Source organism: Dermacentor albipictus, chromosome 3 (genome assembly GCF_038994185.2).
Source record: "Dermacentor albipictus isolate Rhodes 1998 colony chromosome 3, USDA_Dalb.pri_finalv2, whole genome shotgun sequence".
Taxonomy (NCBI): Eukaryota; Metazoa; Arthropoda; class Arachnida; order Ixodida; family Ixodidae; genus Dermacentor; species Dermacentor albipictus.
The window spans coordinates 48,526,330-48,546,675 of record NC_091823.1 but is presented as its reverse complement, the minus strand read 5'-3'; the positions used below and the strand labels follow the sequence as shown (position 1 = coordinate 48,546,675).

General features: G+C 45.7%; 1 protein-coding gene across 4 annotated transcripts in view; it reads left to right on the top strand.

Moving 5' to 3' along the window:
• LOC135898079 (gamma-aminobutyric acid receptor alpha-like) overlaps positions 1-20,274 on the top strand; it is a 67,506-nt gene extending 47,232 nt beyond the window's left edge. For all 4 annotated transcript variants that reach the window (XM_065426824.1, XM_065426823.1, XM_070536595.1 and 1 more), the window contains 10 exons: positions 2,013-2,136; positions 2,878-2,984; positions 5,578-5,645; positions 6,159-6,379; positions 10,121-10,203; positions 10,659-10,793; positions 11,796-11,951; positions 14,267-14,427; positions 15,478-15,666; positions 19,584-20,274. In XM_065426824.1, coding sequence (XP_065282896.1) covers positions 2,060-2,136; positions 2,878-2,984; positions 5,578-5,645; positions 6,159-6,379; positions 10,121-10,203; positions 10,659-10,793; positions 11,796-11,951; positions 14,267-14,427; positions 15,478-15,666; positions 19,584-19,988 — 1,602 coding nt within the window. In that variant the 5' untranslated portion in view covers positions 2,013-2,059 and the 3' untranslated portion in view covers positions 19,989-20,274. The remainder of the gene's footprint in view (positions 1-2,012; positions 2,137-2,877; positions 2,985-5,577; positions 5,646-6,158; positions 6,380-10,120; positions 10,204-10,658; positions 10,794-11,795; positions 11,952-14,266; positions 14,428-15,477; positions 15,667-19,583) is intronic.
• The last annotated feature ends 72 nt before the right edge of the window (positions 20,275-20,346 follow it).

Here is a 20,346-nt window from a genome sequence, read left to right as displayed (position 1 = left end):
CCCCTGCCTTTCGCGTCTCATCTCTCTCTCTCTCTCATCAGCACTAATATGAGAAAGGCGTTCTGTAGTAACGGGGACATAAAGAACTTACACACTTAACGCCGATGAGAATCTGCTCGCTGGGCGTGTACAAAGCCATCGAAAAATATATTAGGGTTTCGCGCATTCGAATCAATCACAATACAGAAACCATAGTTTCTCGTGATGTGCCTCAGCAGCAACATCATTTAGTAATAAATCACTCAGCGGTGATGAAATTTCGACCCTTTTGGATAAAAGCCGGGTGTGCAAGATAATATCAAGAGAGAGAGAGAGAGAGAGAGAGAGAGAGAGAGAGGAAAGGCAGGGAGGTTAACCAGAGGCTAGTTTCCGGTTTGCTACCCTGCGCTAGGGGGGGGGGGTGGCAGTATGTAGGGGTACTAGAAACGACAAAGAGCGAAAGAAAAAAAAAGCATAAAGAAAAAAAGTAAAGAAAATAAAGAAAGGGAAAAAAGAGAAAAAGGTAACAGAAAAGGTGTTCCGATCACAGGCGCTCACACAGGCCGGTCGATTTCAAGAAGCGCAGTCGCGCTTGCACGTCCTTCTGATACCTCGAATACAAAAATTGTACAAATTTTGAAAGAAGTTTAGTTAATATATGGGCCGAAATAACATTATTACTTATAGGGCGCTGAGCAAAGTGACACGTAGACAGAAAATCATTTAGGGATTCAAACGTGAATTGAAGGATAAGGAGAATGTAGTTAAAGAAAACGTAAAAGGTTTAAACGCGTTGAAAAGTGTTATAACATGTATGGACAGGGTAGATGCCAAACGATGATAGGCTTTCAAGCGTCGCTCCATTACAGCTCCGAACGGTATATGAAGAATCATGCCCGGCTTTATGAAAGCGTGCCTCATCGCTCGTATCCTCAGTTCATTGACTGAAATGTTTATTACAACTCCCGCAAAAGACGACGAAGGGCCTTTTACTTCGGAATTGGCGTCCCTTAACCGCATAAAATTTCCTAGGCCGACCTCGCAGATATGTACAATAAGAAAATCAAGGATTGTTTTTCGGTAACGGTTCTTGTTCAAGACCTCAGCTCCAAGTGGGTAGGCTGCAATTTCTTCCGCAAGATGCCGGACATTTAGCAACTCGAGTCGTGCTTACCGGCATTTTTATTGCGATAGCAGTTATATGGACACTTCAGGTGTATTTCTGCCATCGCCGTCACCGTGAAGAGTCCGGTAAAGTCCAAGGGCGATAACAGCGTCGCCGCGCGCCGTATGCTGATATGCGAGTCAAAACGTGCGAGGGTGAGGCGACGATGGCGGCTCAATCTTGTGCGCGCAGGTGAGGAAAGCGGGGCAGGAAGCGCGCCGTCTTCTGTCGCGCGCCAAGCACCGGGGAAAGGGGAGTGAGAGGGTAGACGTATCGCGTTCCACTATTGAAGGCGAAGCTTAAGCGCCCGCCAATTTTTTTTTTAGGTGGCAGCTGAAATGATTATCCACAAGCTTAGAGTTGTGGAACATCTTGTAGACTTGTAGATTGTGAACGAAGCTCCCTTGCTTGGAGCCGTAACGTCTTTTAATTTATCGCTACATATTTTTCCCTGGTCGGTGTGCCCTTTTTGTTCTCATGCCGCTTCCCGACCAGACGCCTCCGTCAACCAGACGACCAGACGATTCCGTCAAACCCTGGACTTCAAGCTTAGATTTGTGTCTTATCGTTTTTTTTTCTGTTCTCATACCTGGGGCGTTGAGTACAGGGTGACTTGTTACTAAGAAAATGAAGGGCGCATAACCAGGACTCATAAAGAAATACAGGGACAGAGCAGGGGGTTCGTACGACAGCTCAGTAGTTACATGGCTCTTTGTTTTTCCGTGTTCTCAATTTGCTCCCTTGGTTCATCTTAACAGGTGCCAACTAGCCAAATTGATGGCGCATCTGACGGCGTACTTGGCCAAAAATACTGTCTTGACTTTTAATTAAACTTCTCTTCTGCCTTGTTTTCCTTGTGTTCTTTCAGGTGGAGATCCCGTCTAATGCTGACTTGCCTGGCAAGTCTGTTTTGGCATGCTGCACTGGGTACCACAGCTGGTCCCGCTCTTCTTCACAACAACGTTGCTGCCTTCGGTCATGAGCGTCACAATGTGAGGTCCTTGTTATTACTTAGATGAAAATATCATTATATTTACGCTTGCCACTCAGTATACCTGGAAAGGAGAGATACGGAGACATGAAAAATTCAGAGAGTGAGAGGATAGATAGAGAAAGAGAGAATAATTTTTATTTTGCTCGCTCTTTTGCGAATCGTTTGTTTTTCTCCCTTTGTCGTTTATCAAGAGTGGTGGCACGATGCAGCCTTTCGAAAAGAATGGTTTAGCAAACGCTATGTGATGGAGATTACTGAAAGCATTGAAGCCACTTTGCTGCTCTATTTACTATGCACTTTCGGGGACCTTGAGTGCGAAACCCCGAAATCGAAAGCTAAAAGCCCTTCTCGAGATCGATGGAGAAATATAACAGCTTCCCACGCTTTCCTGCCATGTGGTGGCCGGAGAGAAAATTTCCGTGAAAGACGGGATATTAGAGCGGTAGTTTTTAGGTTGTTTGGTTACAAAACCAATGCTAACTAAACAAAGGGACCAATAGCGAAGTAAAAATACAAATGGAAGAATACTAACATTTCTGTATGTATGATGCATTTGTGCTTTCTTTAGTCCCGGTTCCTTTGCGTAGTTATTCTTTGGACGCATGCGTCAGGTTTCCCGTGCCGTATGATTTACTTGCACTGTAGGTTTTGTTGTGGTTGTGTTCTGTGTGATGTGTTAGGTTTATGTACTGGGATGGAACGGCAAGACTGATGCGAGAGGTGTGTCCCTTTTTCTTAGGGCTTACAGCATCGGCAGGTCTAGCAAACAGAACAACAAGAATGTGTCATTACTGCTGGACAGTATCTTGCAAGGTTACAACCATCATGTTAGGCCAGGAAGAGTCGGTGAGTTCTTCATGGCACCATTTGTACTGAATCATGGAAGCAGCACCCTATATGTTTGAATAAGAACAAGTGAACAGCAATTGAAAACTGGGAACAGAGAGCGTGATACACGCGCCGCAAATATGTATAAGAAGCAACAGGGGCTTACACTGATGGAAATTAATACACGTCTTACACAAGCATGTTTTATTTTTAATTCTTGCACCGAAATAACTGTGGAAGGGGGTTAGCTAACCTTGAACTGACAACCCGAAAATTGTGGCTCATACTGTGATGGAACCACCTTTTTACATTGACATGATAGAAAAGAAGGTCTTGGCGCGAGATCTTACATCTATTATTATAATGAAGTAGTGAAGTATACACAGCTTGAGTAGAGGAATGCAATTGTAGCAGTAGATGTACAGGCAATGTCATTGCTCATTGCAGCACAACAGTCGCAACACCATGACATTACATTGAAACGCTCGAAGCAATGGTACACACAAGGCCTCATAACTTTTAGATATGGAAGAGGTAGTTGCTATACCGCATAAAGCAGTTGCGAACATTTGTAATCTTGCTAATACGGTGCAATCACTGGCATGTTCACTCTATTTGTACTTACCGCCCTCTCGGGAAAGTGCATAACGACTGCGATATTAGGGAAGAAAGCCATTGCTTCAGTTTAACGTCACTGTTATGGCAGTATCATTAATATCCACAGCTCCGCGTTCCCACAGGATCAACTTTGTTACCGAAATGCCAGTGTTTGTCCTGACCACTCTGTTTTCTGCGACGGCGTTTTTTTGAAAATATAAAAGAGCAAGTTCTTTGTCGGGTCTTTAGGACTGCTCAGACTTTTTGTTGCTTGTTTCACAGCTGCGTAACGCCGCGGAATCTGAACAAGCTGCTTGCGTATGTCGCTCCTTCCTGTAACCTAGCACTAAGGATTCTTACAGGCGGTGTGCAGGACAGTTACTCGGAACTGGCAGGGTGGAAGGATCGCCAGGGCAGTTGCTCCGAGTGCAACAACGGTATAAACGATCCGGGAACTGGGGATGGGCAGGGGGAGAGAGTTGGCGGGAGCGGTCATATTTCTCTACTTGACAAATACTGCTCGCGTCCAGACGTCCCCGGCGGCGTTGGTCATTTCGGCGAGGGAAGCCTTCGAAAGAAACGAAACGTACCTGGGAGAGAGTCGCGTCGTAAATTATCGCACGCAACAGTGGTGGTGTGATAGTCCATGGCTTGGCGTGAAGGCTATGTGGGCCGGTACTGATAGCTACGCCAGAGTGTTGTGAATGAAGGAAAAAAATGAGGAAGATGCAAGTAGTAAAGGTGAAGGAATCAGGCAGTGCACTTGGACGGGATCTGCAGAATTCTCAGCATCCGCTGGATCGAAAAAAAAAAAAACTGAAGTCAGAAGAATGAAAGCGAATTTCGGTGACAAGACTGCAAGCATTAAACTCATATTAAAGGAACGCTGTTGGTTGAAAAATACGGGCGCGCATCGATATGTTGAAAGTTTTAGCGCGGCCATTTCTCGATTGCTTTGGTGGGAAGCGTGGCCTACATTCTTAGGCGAAATCGTGTTCGATGCGGAGGCATTCTAAAATCAAGCTTTCCAATTTATTCAACACATTATTGGGGTCATCTTCGGGGTCGGGGAAAGAAGAAGCCGATCTGGGGAGCAGCTGCTGGCGAAAGAAGGTCGTCAGATCGAAGCTTCACAGGCCGATGAGGAACTCTTGTTTTACATAACGCCCATTTTCGCCTGCCTTTTCTTTAATTTTTGCCATTGCGTAAGAAATGTCTGAACAGCGCTGATACCTTAATAAAAAATGTCCAAAATATTGGAGCCACGAGTGTGAACACGTGAAAAAATATAAAGGAGAAACGTTTCCTTACAACGAAGTCTCTTGTAGCATCGCATTTTTCTCACGGCAAGCTGGGGTGGCAGCCAGACATCGATAATTTGTCTTACTTTCGCATTCCTCTTGTGTCACAGCTGAGTGCTGTTTACACCGCATTAAAGGTTGCGAAGGAAATTTCCTGAGGGGTTCTATTATTTTAACGCGTCTTATGCTGAGTCAGAGTGTCGAGTGTTACAAACACATGCACGCATAGGCACAAGTACACAGACATGCACATATACATGCCAGAGAGAAAGAAAATGCGGGAGAAAGTGCTGAGTTTACCAACGCACATTCAGGGGTGTTAAAATTATAGCGTAAGAATGTAGGGAATAAGGATTTCAAAGTTGAACGTCAGTTGTTGGCGATGCCTGTTTTGTGTGCGCATTACGGCTTCTTGACTTGCCTAACGCAATGCCTGCACTAAATGACTTGTGTTCTATTTATAACCAACTGAAACTATGCTTGCTTTAAATAATTGTGTTTTGCGGTCAGCAAATTTGCTATCCAAGGATGTGTGATTTTTTCATGGTGTTTTTCTTGCTTTCTATATATATGAACTGAAGTCTTGGGAATGGGAGGGAAAGCTATAAATGTGGGAGTAAAGGATTTGCTTTTCAAGAGCTTAAATTGATTATGAGATGAGTGATTCGGTAGCTTACACTCACCTGAATTTGTGTTTTGCTGGTTTTTTTTAGACACGCCAACGGATGTTTATATTGATATTGAAGTACGCAGCATGGGACCGGTGTCTGAAGTTGATATGGTGAGATACATGCTGATAGTGACTGTTTCGTACATTATTAGAATAAAGAAAATGAGATCTTTGTTATTAGATACGTTTTATAATGGTCCTTCAGTACGTTTTAGAGTAAGAGAATGCCTTTCAGCAAGAATTCTCGTGGGCATCATCGAAAAGGCTTCAAGCAGATTGAAGCAAACCTCTGACATAGGGAACGTAACGTCATTGAAACGTGTGTTGATCCTGGTGAAAATATCTTGCGGAAGTATTCACAGGACATCATGCCCTAAGGAATAAGTTTTGAGTAGGGCAATGGCGAGACACTCTGAATTTTATGTGGAGTCAGTAGAAAGATTGCAGCATTTCCATTTCCCGATGTCGTGTGTTGTTGAACGGGGCGCAGTCACGATTAACACTAAGCCACACTGCCTACACTGTTGCGTTAGGTTCCCTTTCAAAGCAATTATTTGTGCATCTTGCCATTGTTTTTAAGCGTACTTTCCTGAAGGTGACTGTTTTACTCTGGTCCGCTACCAGACGTACTCGATGGACTGCTATTTTCGGCAAAGCTGGATCGACCGCCGTCTGGCTTTCCGCGGATCCATGCCGTCTATGACCCTGTCCATATCCATGCTACAAAAGATATGGCGACCGGATACGTCGTTCCTGAACGGCAAGCACTCTTACCTGCACACAATCACTCAGCCCAACAAGTTCGTCCGCCTGGCACAGGACGGTACGGTGCTCTACTCGTCAAGGTATGTGCGGCGCGAACGACCGATTCGTAAAAAAAAAAAAGGAAAAGAAACTTTCACGCGCACCCCACGCGAGAACAATTACGGAAAATGAAATGAGAAAACATTTTTTCTTATTAGACTCAGAGAAGGAGTCTTGGCTTCCTAAATCTTCGTCGTCAATGACTTCTCTCTTATTAGCTGTGTTCGAGGAGACGCCATTAGCCTGTAGACGGCGTCTGATACTCATCTCTGACATGGGGCACAAAACGGTGCAAATGTCAATGTTAGAAAAAAGAAATACAGTGATGTCAGTTTTTAAATTCCCACACAAAACAAACGTTATTTGATGGTCCACAAAGGACAAATGTTTATGAGCAAGTTCTGCCCCCTCCCGCCCCGCCCCCCTACCGCCCCCGAACAAGGGATACTTCATGAGTGCCATGATCTAAAGAGAGAGACAAAAGCGAAGGAAATACAGGGAGGTTAGCCAATGTAAATACCGGCTGGCTACCCTGTGCTGGGGAAATGGGTAAAGGGAATAAAAGGAGAAGGAAGAGAGAATAAAAAAACAAGAAAAATGCACACAGTAACGCGATGTTACGCGCAACAATAGTCGAAGGCGTTCGCACAATTCACATGTCCTTAAGAACTTGAGCAAAGCCCTTAAGGCCTTGAGTGCCGAAACCCGTCTGGACCAGTGTCCTAGAACTTTATCTTCTGTGAAGGGGCGATTATCCAGTTTTTCGGGCACGGTCACGAGCACTTTTCTTTGCACATTGTAACGTGGACAGTCACAGAGGAGGTGAGCGATCGTCTCTTCGTAGCCGCAGGTGTCGCAAGCAGGGTTGTCGGCCATTCCAATGCGGAAGGAATAGGAGTTCGTGAATGCCACGCCGAGCCATAGGTGGCACAGAAGTGTTGCTTCCGCTCGTGGCAACCCTGGTGGAAGACGGAGTTGCAAACTTGGATCCAATCTGTGAAGACGTGTGTTCGTGAATTCACTGGTGTTCCACAGAGTTAGCGTAAGCTCGCGTGTGAGGGAGCGAAGATTTGTGGCTGCATCTGTTCTTGACACGATCTAAAGATAATACTGGAGAGCATAGGCACAAGAACCATAAAAAAGACAAAAGCACAAAATCAATTACTTCCTAGCGAAGCTGACTAGGATTTCCCAGAGCCATGGCTTGGTGCCCTGTTGGGCAGTGATTCGGTAGAGTAGAATTGACTCCCAAGATTGCCGAATGTTTTCTGTAGAGGCAGAGGACTGCTCTGTTGCGGAAATTGATTATTTCATCTGATGTCATAATTTGCTTATACCTTTATGATTGTTGTGAGACAGGCGATGTTAAGGCAGAAAGCTGGGCTAGTTGATATAGGCACTTTGACATGCTTACAGCGCTGACAGAACGGAAACACATAACGCAAAACAAACAGAACGGCCAATGAGCAGCCCCTGTGCTGTCTGGTTCACGTTGCGCGTTCCAGGATTTTCGGCGCTGCAAATATACCCAGAGTGGTGACGTACTTGTTGCTGGCACAGTTTTACTGGAATGAATGAATCAGCCAGCCAAGCTAACGCTCAATGAAGCCAACGTAAGCATACTGGAATCGGAGTCTCTTTTAGTTTAGGGCTTTAGTAATTGAATGTTTCTTGTTATACACGCTATCAGTAAATCAAAATGACACAGAAGACGGCGTGCTACCGACGTCTCTCGAACCGAAAGACTCAGTATGTCGTTAAGCAAAGTGCTGCACAGTACAAACATGGACGAGGAGGACACGAAGGCGGGCGCAGGTTCTTGTGGTCTTCCCGACCATTAGCAGTGTGTTCAATGGGGCTGGTTGGTTCATCTTCAGATAAAAACAGGAACAGCGCAACACAGGACGAGTGCTCTGTCCTGTTTACTCGCTCGTCCTGTGTTGCGACGTTCCTGTCTTCTCTACCATGTTTGTATTGCGCGGCACCCTGCTTTACAATGTTCGACCGACGGGCCCAACAACATGCACTCAGTATGCCACTTGCGCTGTTCAACCAGTTTTGCCATGATGGTCTCGTTCATTTAGGTATTAACGTGTAAGTAGTCATAACTGCGTAGACGTCTAGTCGGAAATACAAAGGACACGTACGTGTGAGGTGTTTGAATAAAGTGCATCACCCAGTGACGGTAAAATAGTGCTACGTTTTCTCCGAAAAACTCACTGCTGAGTATGATTACAAAGACGGCGCCGAATAAGTTTTATTCGGCGCCGTCTTTGTAATCATGCTTTACCAACTAGCCCACCAACACATGCTCAGTCACTGCTGAGGATGGTAATGTATATCCGACCACAAAAGTATTCAGTGTACCAAATCTTCGAAAGAAGGAAATTAGACAAGGCGTCTACCCCAAAATTTATTATGTTAAGGTATTTGCTTGCGTTTTGACAATTTTCACGCGTTATGTTACTTTTATTGCAGGTAAAAGAATGGGTTTGATTTGGTTTTACCTCCAACGAGAGTAAAAAAAAACGATACTGGGCGCTTTCTTTCCTTTGGCAGTAACTAATGTTTCTTGTGCTTAGAGTAAGAGCGCACTCACGCTTAGTATTTACAGGGAGCGTTGGCAAAGTTTGAAATGATTATTCATGAGGCGTAACGGGAGAGGTGCCAGTACGCTGAACTCGCACGGCGCCTGAATGGTTAGAGGCTGAGAAAACGACTACGTTTCAAGAAAAAGCTACTTTGAGCTTTTCAGTAAGCTCGCGTTGTAAGTGGTGGGCGCTCTTATAGTATGAATCAGCAAGATGGGAAGATGAAAAAAAAAAAACTTTAAAGACATTATGAATGACGCCAAATCACAAAGTGTGAAGAAACGATTAATGGGAGAGCCGTTTCTCAATTGCCTCTTCTGACAGACCAGACTTGAACGCCTAATGGTTCGGTGCCAGACAGATGCTTCGGTATTCCAAGCGTTGATGGTTTCTCTAACGCCCCCCATTCGTGCCGGAAAAAAAATAAACAAACAAACAGAACGGGTCAATAAGTAAGTACTTGCACCGAGACGTGCATCTTAGTTACCGATGCATCTTTGTCAAGGGTGTCTGAAAGCGGCGCCATTCGACTCTTGGCTTTCAAAAGGCAGACTATAACGGCTTATTCAGCCATTTATAGCTGAAGAAGAAGAGAGAGAGAAAACTCCGCCCCTTGTTTTTATTGCCAGCCAAGGCGTGAAGACAAAGCACGCCTTGAACTAGTCGTGTGTCTCACCATGACACGTGGCTACACAATGTTTTGAAATCTGGCATCAGTGTGCCCTCCGCTGCGGCGAAATGGAATGAGCGGAAGTGATAATCTGGAAGCCCTAGTAATTGCTCATGCTTTAATGCAATCACGTATTTTCGTTTTTCAAGAAAGACATGTGCTTTTTTTTTGTTTGCTCGTAAAGAATGACACTTAGCATGGAATGCAGATGTGTCTGGAAGACATGACTCAGAGCGCTTTTTTTCAACATGCTGACAACCAGGGAGAAGGAAGTAAAAAAAAAAACACATTAGTTTCGTTTTATGTGCGTGGCTTTTTTGTATGTGTAATTTCTTATATCGTTTCTGCAACTTCTACGAAGCCATATTCGCGTCTCTAGGTAAGCTTCTTGAATAAGCTGCCCTTGTTTTTGTGTCGTATGGTTGCCAACTCTTCTGCATTTTGTGTGATGGTGATTCTGTAGCGTTGCAGATAAATAAAGCATTCTGACTGTAGCGTTCTTCAATTTCATCCGCTGAAAGGCTGACTGTGAGTGCGAGCTGTCCCATGAATTTGGAAAAATTCCCCATGGACACCCAACGCTGTCCTCTTCGCATCGGAAGCTGTGAGTAGACTAACTGCACACCTACTACGTCAAGCTATTATAATGTGTATTCACACCCTTGTTAATTATGAGTTTCTCAGTGTTGCTTGTAGCAAAAAAGTGCAAAAATGTTAAGGACAAATGTAGCTAACAATGTTGTATAAATCTAAACTGTAATGACGAATTTTGCCCATTGAAGACAGCTGTCGCTGAGATGTGAGTGATACAAAGAGGAGGGGTTTTGCTAATAATGACAAAGAAGTAAAGTCTGTTCAGCGTTGAAACGGGGCTGGATTTTGCCGCATGCAGAATTTCCCATCGCAGTCGACTCACGAAGCATTTCTAGCCAAGTTCTCAAAATATCAACACGTCTCGCGGAGCTCTCAAGTAGCTCTCAAGAAATGTAGCTGTTGAAATGGTCTCTAACTTGGTTTTTGATTGTTCGTACGCTAAATATCGTATTTCTTTTTCAATAGCTGGGTATCCTGCAAAGGACGTGATGTTTCGCTGGAATCCGAAACGGCGAGTGGTGATTGCGTCGGATATGAAACTGAACCAATTCGACCTCGTTCGAACACCAACTGATAACCAGAGCGACTATTCCAGGAAAGGTAAGACGCAGTTGATAAAAGAGACAGTGGAGCATCATGATAAAAAAAAAGATATTGCTCACTTGGTTACGTTATTTCTGAAACTTCTTATTTTTAGTCTGAGTTTTAATGCGTTCATGCCTGGAGCTTATGTAAACGGCCCTGTGCGTTGAAATATCATACGCAAAAAAAGAAAAAAGAAAAGAATAATGAGATGGCATCGCAGAGGACCAAACAGCCGACACATAAATAGTTTGATTTTGCGCTTTGATGCAGCTCTGTTGCATTTACGCATTGAAGTTTCATTTTGCATGCTAAGTGTTTAGCTTGGAGAGAACGCCTAGTCCATATCAAAACATGCTCTGCCGAGGGCACAACAGTTATGTCCCGGCGCCAGCAGTGACAACACGCAAACCGCCTGTCCATTTGTATTTTCTTCAAAAGCTTTACTAAAAAGAGGATCAAGCCTTGCAGTTTATTCTAGCGAGAAGACGGAAAGAGCGAATGCTTTTGAGATGTCACGTCAACAACAGCGCGTTTAGACAACTCTATGTTTTCGTGACAACAGTAGTTATGTTTTCTTTTTCTACCACTGACGACTTCGACGGCCATCCCATTTTCTAAGTAGAAAACACTATAGATAGGCTGTCAAAAAAAAAAATTAAAAATGTTGGCCCCTCACTCTCGGTATGCACGGCGAAAGGAACAAAATAACAAGAAACAGTGTATTCGGGACTTTTCATCGTCAAAGAAAACAAAGAAAAGAGGGCACTGACCGAATTTTGCACATACCTGAAGATTGAAGAAGAAAAGTTAGAACCTGCAAACGCCTGTCAAGTCCTTTCTCTTTTCAAACTCTTTATTCTCGTGAGCGGAACCATGTGGCAGCGACGTGTAACGTGTTAGCAAAAAAAAAAAAAAAGAAATCGAGAAGATGCTAGGCTTTCACGTGTCAGTCGAGAATGCGACTTTATAGATGAGTTGCGATTCCCCGCGGCTTGTCCGCGACTTCTGTTTTCGCAGAAGGGCCGTTCGCAATGCTGCTGGTGAGCTTCCAGCTGAAGCGTCACATGGGCTACTTCCTGATCGAGGTGTACGCACCCTGCACGCTGCTAGTGGTGCTGTCCTGGGTGTCCTTCTGGATCAACCGCGAGGCCACCGCCGACAGGATTGCCCTCGGTAAACACGGACGCTGTCACGACTCACTCTTTTTTGTAAAATCAAGAGTGTGCTAACCATTTTCAAGAGTGTACCAATGATAATGTAAAACGACGTCTTGTCTTTCCATCTCGCGCTTGCCTGTGACGCTTACGTGACGAACACAGCAAAACACCTTTTTGATCCCTGGAGACGCCGTTATTGACGCCAGCAGTGAACTTCGGAAGCATCGCTAGTTTGCCTATTAAATTTCTGCAGCTCGCATAAGCTTTTAGCTTACTTTGTGGGGACTGCGGTCTTGAGGAGACACCTGAGCACATCTTGTGTGGCGGTCCTGGGTACAATGCGCAGAGACAAACGCTAGCGACGGCACTAGCTCGCATCGACGAGGGACCATTCTCTAAACAGGCTATCTTATAATGTCGATCTCACAAGACATCACAGCAGAGGACTACGAATGCATTGTTGCAGTGCTTACGGACAACAAACCAGCACGAGCGACTCTAGTGTTAACTGTTATAGGGTGCTGCGAAAAGTGCTGATTGCGAGCGTGTGCTCTTTTTCTCTCTGTCTATTTCTCAGCAGGGATGAGGAGAGTGTCGCTACAGGGGCGTTGCGACTGTGTCGTGTTTCTCCGCCGCCTGAATAATGCAAATATACGCGTCTGTTGTCGAGATGCGCCGTTTCGTCTTGCCGGCTCACCACAGCTTCACTTAGGCCAACAACGACAGTGCATCGAATCTCCATGCTTTTAAATCAGTTGGTCGGAGGAGCACCTGTCACCCATGAAGTAAACGAGTGCCCTCCAAAGCACAGATGCGCAGCTGTTTTAACGCGATAGCGTTAAGGAGCTCGTGTCGCAGAAAAGCCGGTGTCGTCGGCGTCGGTGTCGGCGTCGGTGTCGGCGTTTGCGGCGTTGACCGTGAGCGATAAATTACGGCAGGCGCTTCATAAATAAAAAGCAACTTCCAAGATTGGCCCGGTGGGAATCGAACCAGGGTCTCCGGAGTGCGAGACGGAGACGCTACCACTCGGCCACGAGTTCGATGCTTCCAAGCGGTGCAAACGCGCCTCTAGTGAATGCGGTGTTGCCTTCGAAACGAGCCGTGGAAAGTTATACTGCGGTGTATATCGGTAATTATGAACATGTAACGTACAGAAGTCACAATTACACGAGTTGCGAAGTGCGTTTCCGCTGCATTTCTTCTGCGCTTTCCGCACACGCAGAGCCATCTTGCGGCAAACACAGAAGACCCCCTCCTCTCAATGTACGGCGCTGCCCCGACAGGAGGCGCACCGCGCGCGCATTGGGACCGCTGCCAGGCGCGTCGCGGGACTCCCTCTCCCCTGACGACGCTTCGCCGTGCTCCCGGTCCTTTCTTTAGATTACTATCTATCTCTCTGCCCGTGCCGATCGCGACGTTTGGCTGGCGTAGATCGTTTCCCCTCCGAGACACCGAGTTCTTTGGTTCGTTCCGTTCGCTCAGGCGCACGTTTCGTTGCCGCGCCGAACGCTGCGTTGCTCGACGCTCACCGCGTGATAGGTGGGCGCTAAGTCCGATGCGGGGCGCATCGTAAGTGATCGCTGTGCCGTAGCACATTGTCTTATACCCCTTGGCGGGTCGACGGGAACGCTGTCGCGTCCCACTCTTGAAGGCGAAGCTTAAGCGTCCTCCAATTTTTCCAAGCCATCATCGTCCCGTTTTTGTCGTTCTGTTGTTACCATGCCGTCTCAGTCATGCTGTGCTGTTGTAGCACCCTCATCATCTCTATCTTTGCGATTCCAGTGTCGTCGCCACTCTCTCATGCCGTCTGTGAAAATATGTAGACGGTAATTTGTGCCGCCGTCATTAAAAGCTGTTGTCGACGTTGGCATGCAGTATACTCCGAAAGCATTGCTAGCCTGTCCATTTGCTTTCTGAGATCCGCCGAAGCTATTCGCGAAATTTGACTATCATCTGCGACGGTTACAGGCTAAAATGTTTTTCTCTCTCAAAAGTGCAGTGTAACAAGGAGAGAGTAAAAAGCGAAATCGAATAAATCTCAGCACTAGAGCTGCGTTTTTGTTTGTTTACGACAACGTAAAATAACCCATTGCGTTTTGTGTTGGCCTCTGCAGTAGCTAACCCTCAGCACACTTGGGATCATGACACATCTAGTCACCTCGCTCAAGCTACTATTCAGAGCGTTCCGAAACGCAAAAACTTGATTGCTGGGACAGTTGGCAGCTTCCACTCGCTTTCTTCAATACGCCAAGAACTCGTTACAGCGGCGTTTGATAATGCTTTCCTGCAATTTTTTTCAAGGGCTTATATTACTCTTCTTTTTCTTAACAGGTGTGACCACCATCCTTACGATGACGTTTCTCGCACTAGAGAGCCGAAATGATTTGCCAAAAGTTCCTTACTGCACTGCCCTGGATTACTACGTCGCCATCGGCTTTGGTTTTGTCTTCGCCACCATTGTCGAATTCGCTATCGTCCATTATTTCACGAAGGTAAGATTGTGTGGAAGACTGGCAACAATGAGCATCTCGAAATAAAAAAAAATACCTTAATCCACCTTAATCGATCTTAATCGACCTTCATCCACCATAATCGACTCTAATACAATCACTAATCAGTCACTAATTAACTTTAGTAATCGTTAACCATATCTTATACACGGCTGCACATGCTTTGGTTTGCTTCTGGCCTACATTGGGCCACGTGATACTTTCTGTACTTCACAAGCAAGGCCGTTCTTCCAAGCAAACAGGAAGAATGGCTTTCACCGTGAAGATATAGTTTGAGCTTTAGTTTCGCACTGTGATTTTATCGTTTGACTTTTTTACACAGACATTGCAGAACGTGGTCGTAACAAAACTTCGCTATGATGTTTAGCTGAGCGCGTGGTCATGCTGTCCTATAACATGTGAGGAATTTCGGACAATCGAGAGGCTGAGGTACAGAAAAATATGAAAGGGCGGGAGTGGGGGAAGTGGATAGAGCAAAGGCGCAGCCTGACTTAATAGCCTAAAGCTGCTTTCAGGGGCGCCACTCGACTTTGTAAAGTTGTAGAATACAGGATACTTTTCACAAGAAAATGATGGAGGAAGGACGGGTATGATTACAACATGCGTGTGAAACTAGTGTTGGCTTTTGTCTGAAGCAGCAGCTATGCACATGGGCTCCGACATGTAGAAAAAAATGTTCACGAAAAGTCAAGTGGGGAGAAAATAGTTGATATTTACTCTTTATAGGCCTTTGCATAACATCTTAAATTAGTTCCGGTGTTGTTATTGCACTGGAGTACACCAGTTCCAGTCAACTTTGCAAAAAGGAACAACTGGCCAGAAATTAGGTTAATCACCAGTTCAGAAACGGTCAAATATCACCTCTGTTTCTACTAGAGACATAAGGCATCGTTTTATATTTCATATATCGATTGAGCTTTTACGCTCACGTGTGTATTGCTAACCAGACTGCCTCTTGACGCCGTTCTACTCTCCAAAAACACGGGAATATTTGGCGCTCAAACACTGTCGCTCGCTGACGCGTTGTCGCAGGTTGGAAGCGGAGAGTTCTATTACTGCCCGGAGATGGAAACCGAACGAATGAGAGCGTCAACGGAAGACAGCGGTGATGAGGAAAGCGGTAGCGACGAGCAGCAGCCTTTAGAATCTGCGGCCTACAAGGAGGCCGGAGATCACTGCCAGAGGTTGCATCCTAAGAAGATGATCTCGTTACCAAGCAACGTAAGTACTTGTTGCTTTGTGCATTATTTATAGATTAACGTCACATCGGCGGTAAAAGAAAACGAAAACAAAAAACAAAAAGAAAACAAAGTAGCGAGATGAAGAATGGCGCTCAATATGACTTTACAATATCTCGTTATCAACTCTGCACGAGTGTGCATACTCTAGTATGTCGATGCGTTTGTCATAAATTCTTCGTTCCTTAGACGTTAGTGCGTCATACGCAATAACGCACTGCTTTGAAGCACAAAGATTATTGAAGATTTACTTCAGAACTGCACACACAGCAAGTTCGAGCATTCGAGCACTGTGAGACGTGTGTACCATTTTGAAGTCGTTTTCGCGCTACAGGGCAGCACGCTCATCCAAAACAACGTGTAACGAACTTACTCCAGCTGCAGCATACAGTCCTGCAGCGATGTGGGTACTGGGCATAACTCGTATTTCTATAACGATGGGAAAAGAGCGCCGAGGAACGCTGATCAATTGGATATAGCTTTTATTCCTTTGTGACTTTGGAAGGAAGAGCAGCATGAAAACTTCGTACTGACATGCCTCTACTACAAAATCAGTATTGTACGAGATGTTACGGCGAGGTGTTCTCGTTGTTTTTTGAATTTGGTTTCCAAATGATGGTGGTGATGTCAGCTGTATGAGCTAGAGCCCACGGAACGAAACTTGGCTCGGTGCACTTCTTCTAGAAGAGCGCTTCAAGCAAGCGCCGTGGCATTTCACCATGTGTCGATCGAGCAATGTCGCGATATCAGGGAAAATAGTAGGGACCAATGTAGCGCCGGAATCCTTTTCAGAGCGACAGCTGTCGCACACATATTATGCAGCGCTTCCATTGTGCAAGCTGTCTATCCTTTCCTTTTCATGGTAGAACAGATGCGACCGTGCAAAGCACTGCGCGTTGGTTTCCCAGACGGACGCGGACAAACGGCAGAACGTGTACGTCTCGTCAACCTACCCAGGCGTATGTACTGATGCAGTGCCGACACCATGTGCACTATGGCTTGTTGTCGGCGATGGTGCATGTTGTCGGTGCCTTCATGTGGCTTAGTCTTAAGTGACCGAAAAATCGATGTTCCCTTTATTTTTACTTTACCTGGTATCTACTGCGAAATAGTATCTAGTTTCTTCATCACTGAAGTTTCACGTATAGAGAGAGAGAGAGAGAGAGAGAGAGAGAGAGAGAGAGAGAGAGAGAGAGAGAGAGAGAGAGAGAGAGAATAAATAAATAAATAAATAAATAAATAAATAAATAAATAAATAAATAAATAAATAAATAAATAAAGAGAGAAAGCAAGCAAGAAAGAAAGAAAGAAAGAAAGAAAGAAAGAAAGAGAAGGCAAGGAGGCCAACCAGACGAGCGTCCGGTTTGTTACCTTACACTGGAGGTAAGGTGAAGGGGGAGTAGAAATAGGGAAAATAGGGAGAGGATGACAAAGTGAGCCAGGCGCGCAAGTTTCACGTAGCCAGCCTAATAAGTGTTAGTCGGTGAAAGGGAGCTGATTTTCACCGAGCGGAAGCTAGACTTGTAGTTTCTGTATGTGGCAATTGCTCAGTGCTGGTACCTCGTGGCGTCATCGTTAGCATTATCGTGTGGCTAGCCTGTTGGTATGGGAGCCGGCTTGCGCCAATGTCGTAGCGTCAACATACGCTTATTTACGCTCTTCGGGAAAGAGAGGACAGAAATATGGGAGTGAAAGGTGAGAAGAGAGGAGAAAAAGAAGCGCGTTATGCCCTTCCGGTGGCTGTCGCCAGCCTTCTTCCTACCTTATTTTTTTATATTTCAGTGCGTCGAAATCAATAATATTATTAATTATTATTCTTATTACTTACGCGAGCGATGAATGATAAAGTTGAGCTAGAAACATGTTTGTAACGTTATGATGCATCTGTGGAAAGCATCCTGACCTGCTTCGCAATTTTAAGGAGTTAAACAGCGGCTTGCAAAACTAGTGGGGATGTTTACTTAGGTCGCACTGCATCTTTGAAAAGGGAACTGGATACGGTGAGTACAGAAAAATGTCAGATTTTCGGCATTGTACTGAATGCGAGTTTTCGGAAGATGCTGACTTCTAACCTTACAGTGGAGTATTAAATATTTCTGTTATATCGAAAAAAGCGACAAGTAGAAAAACTGACGATGCGAAAAGTGTTACTACACAGCCATTTGCGAGTTTCTTGAATTACACAGCTTGAAAGACAACCAAATCGCCAGTCTCTGTGAGCACGTAACACTGAAAACACAATTCAAAACTATATGTACGTTGAGCGTTCGGTTTGGGTTAGTACTAACACGTAATTGAACGTAATTACAACGCCACAAATTATGTTAGTGACAACAGGTTTAACTACCACAAGTCAAAATTTCACTCAGACACAAATGCAACCCAAGAATGAAGCGTGCTAACATAGGTTATCGCAACTCTGTGCAAAAATGCGTGAGGCTACACGACATCGTCTGCCACAGCTATTAAACGTTTAACGACAACGCAGATTTTTTATATAACGTAGATGCTAGATATAATGCAGATTTTAGACTTAACGTATTTTTGGTGACACACATTTTTTTTTTTGGTGACACAAACAGGGAGAACTTGAAAATGCGAGTAAACAACAGCATGCTTGTACAGGGAAAACCTGCCAGTAATCATTGTAGCCACATATGTACGGCCAGAACTAAATATATAAAAAAAATGGAACATCGAGTTATCAAAGCATGTACTCTGACTGGTGTCAGGAGCACTCAGGTCGAAATTTCGCACACTGGCATTGATTTGCACGCCACAGAAGACGTTGATAGAGAAGTCAGCGGATGCCGCCGGCAAAGACGAGTCCCTTGAAGCGCCAGCAGTTATTATGCCGAGACGACAATGTAGCCATCCGCAAAACCGTTGGCAGGTACATAGATGTCCACCACGCTGGATGAGGCGGACGGCTCTCCGACACAGGTTTTTCGGGACAGATCGATGAACCGACAAAGAGTACCGCTAAACAGATGGGTATTGGAAGAGGGTACGGTGTGTCTACACAGCAGCCAGATGGTATCGGACAGATGCGGCGTGACAGGCACAAGAGGCCGCCATCATTATTCGCCTGTACGTAACAGCCCTCGCCTCTCGCGCAGACGACGAGGTTTTCCTTCATAGCTCCCAGCAAGGCGGCAACAGTTTCGTATTTGTTTCATTTCCTACAATGCACTTTAGGGATCAGAAGCTGCTTTATTAAGTTCGCTATAGATTTTGACTCGATGGTCGAGATCGGGAAATTGGAGGCAATTCGTTTCCGGCTACTTGACTTCAGCTTCGGGGAAAGAAAAAAAAAATGAGAACCACGTGCGCGCACAACTGCGTAACGCCTCTGCGCGATATTATTTAACGTAGCCTTACAGGATACCAGGAGCGCGGCTTCTTCCGTCAACGTCGCCCATATTGTGTGGAGGGGTTGTGTACGTAGATAGGAATGGCAGTACCGATGGCGACACTTTGACGTCAAATTCGACTTAAATGCAAGAAAAGAAAGAGAAAAAAGAGAAGAGAGATAAAAAAAGAAGCAATTTTGCATAGCATGACACTGCTGTCTTCTTTCCAGAAAATAAAAAGTAAGCAAGAGTCACAATATTTGTGTGGTAACCGTATTGATGCCAGCACGTTCACGCCAGCAGATAAGTCTGATATAGAGGGTCATTTGAATAAAGGGCTCGAGCACATTGGTTGAACATAAATTCACAACATGCCGTCACAAAAAAAAAATCATTTCACACGCCAACGATAGTACGTCTATATATATATACGTACTATCGTATAGTATAGTAACGGTAACATGCACACATAAGGCTGAAGCACTTAAGCGCTTTGTTGCCGCCGTTCTGCTTAATGAGCGGACGGGCGTCCCAACGCTTCGCGCAGGCCGTCTATTGCACCGATGCCGAACGACCCGAAGCCACGGTGGCCTTCGTCGAGTCTCCCGACTCCACGCCTCCCGGGAGGGACGCGGTAGCGGTCGGCTCGCTCAACGGCCGGCTCGAAGCTGCCGCCGATCAGCCCGCGTCGTACCCCGCGCAGCGGCGGGGGTCGACGAGGCGCACCTCGATGCGCGGCGGCGGCAGGAGGAGCGTGATGCAGCGAGACCGCCGTCGCCAGAGGCGGCCGTCGATGATCGCTCGGCGCAGGATGTCCAGCCAGATCCAGGAGCTGTGGATCAACAGCGTCAGCAAGGTCGACAGGGTCTCCAGGGTCGTCTTCCCGCTGGCGTTCATCGTGGTCAACACGGTGTACTGGCTCACGTACTTCCGGGACGACGAGGACAGCTGATGGCGTCGCGCCCGCGGGCGCGTCGCCCACGAAGCGGCACGCTTGCTGCTCGTCGAACTCGCGCGTCCAGTGATGGCGCGCGAGGCCGTACGCCGGTGATCGTCGATAACTTGCTGCGCGTTCTAGCTAATTAGTGATAAGAAAGAGGTCATTCGAGGAAAACGCTGCAGGTACTGAGCTTGTATACTTCTTTCGCGCATGGTATTTGAAACCAGATGTATGCGAGGAAGTGACGAACGAAAGTAAAAAATAAAAGAAGAAAAGAAAAGCGCTAAAGAGCACTTGAGGCGGTTTAAGGCATTGTTTCAAACTTACGAGACAAATAAAGTCATGATATTGTTATCGGACAGGAAACCTC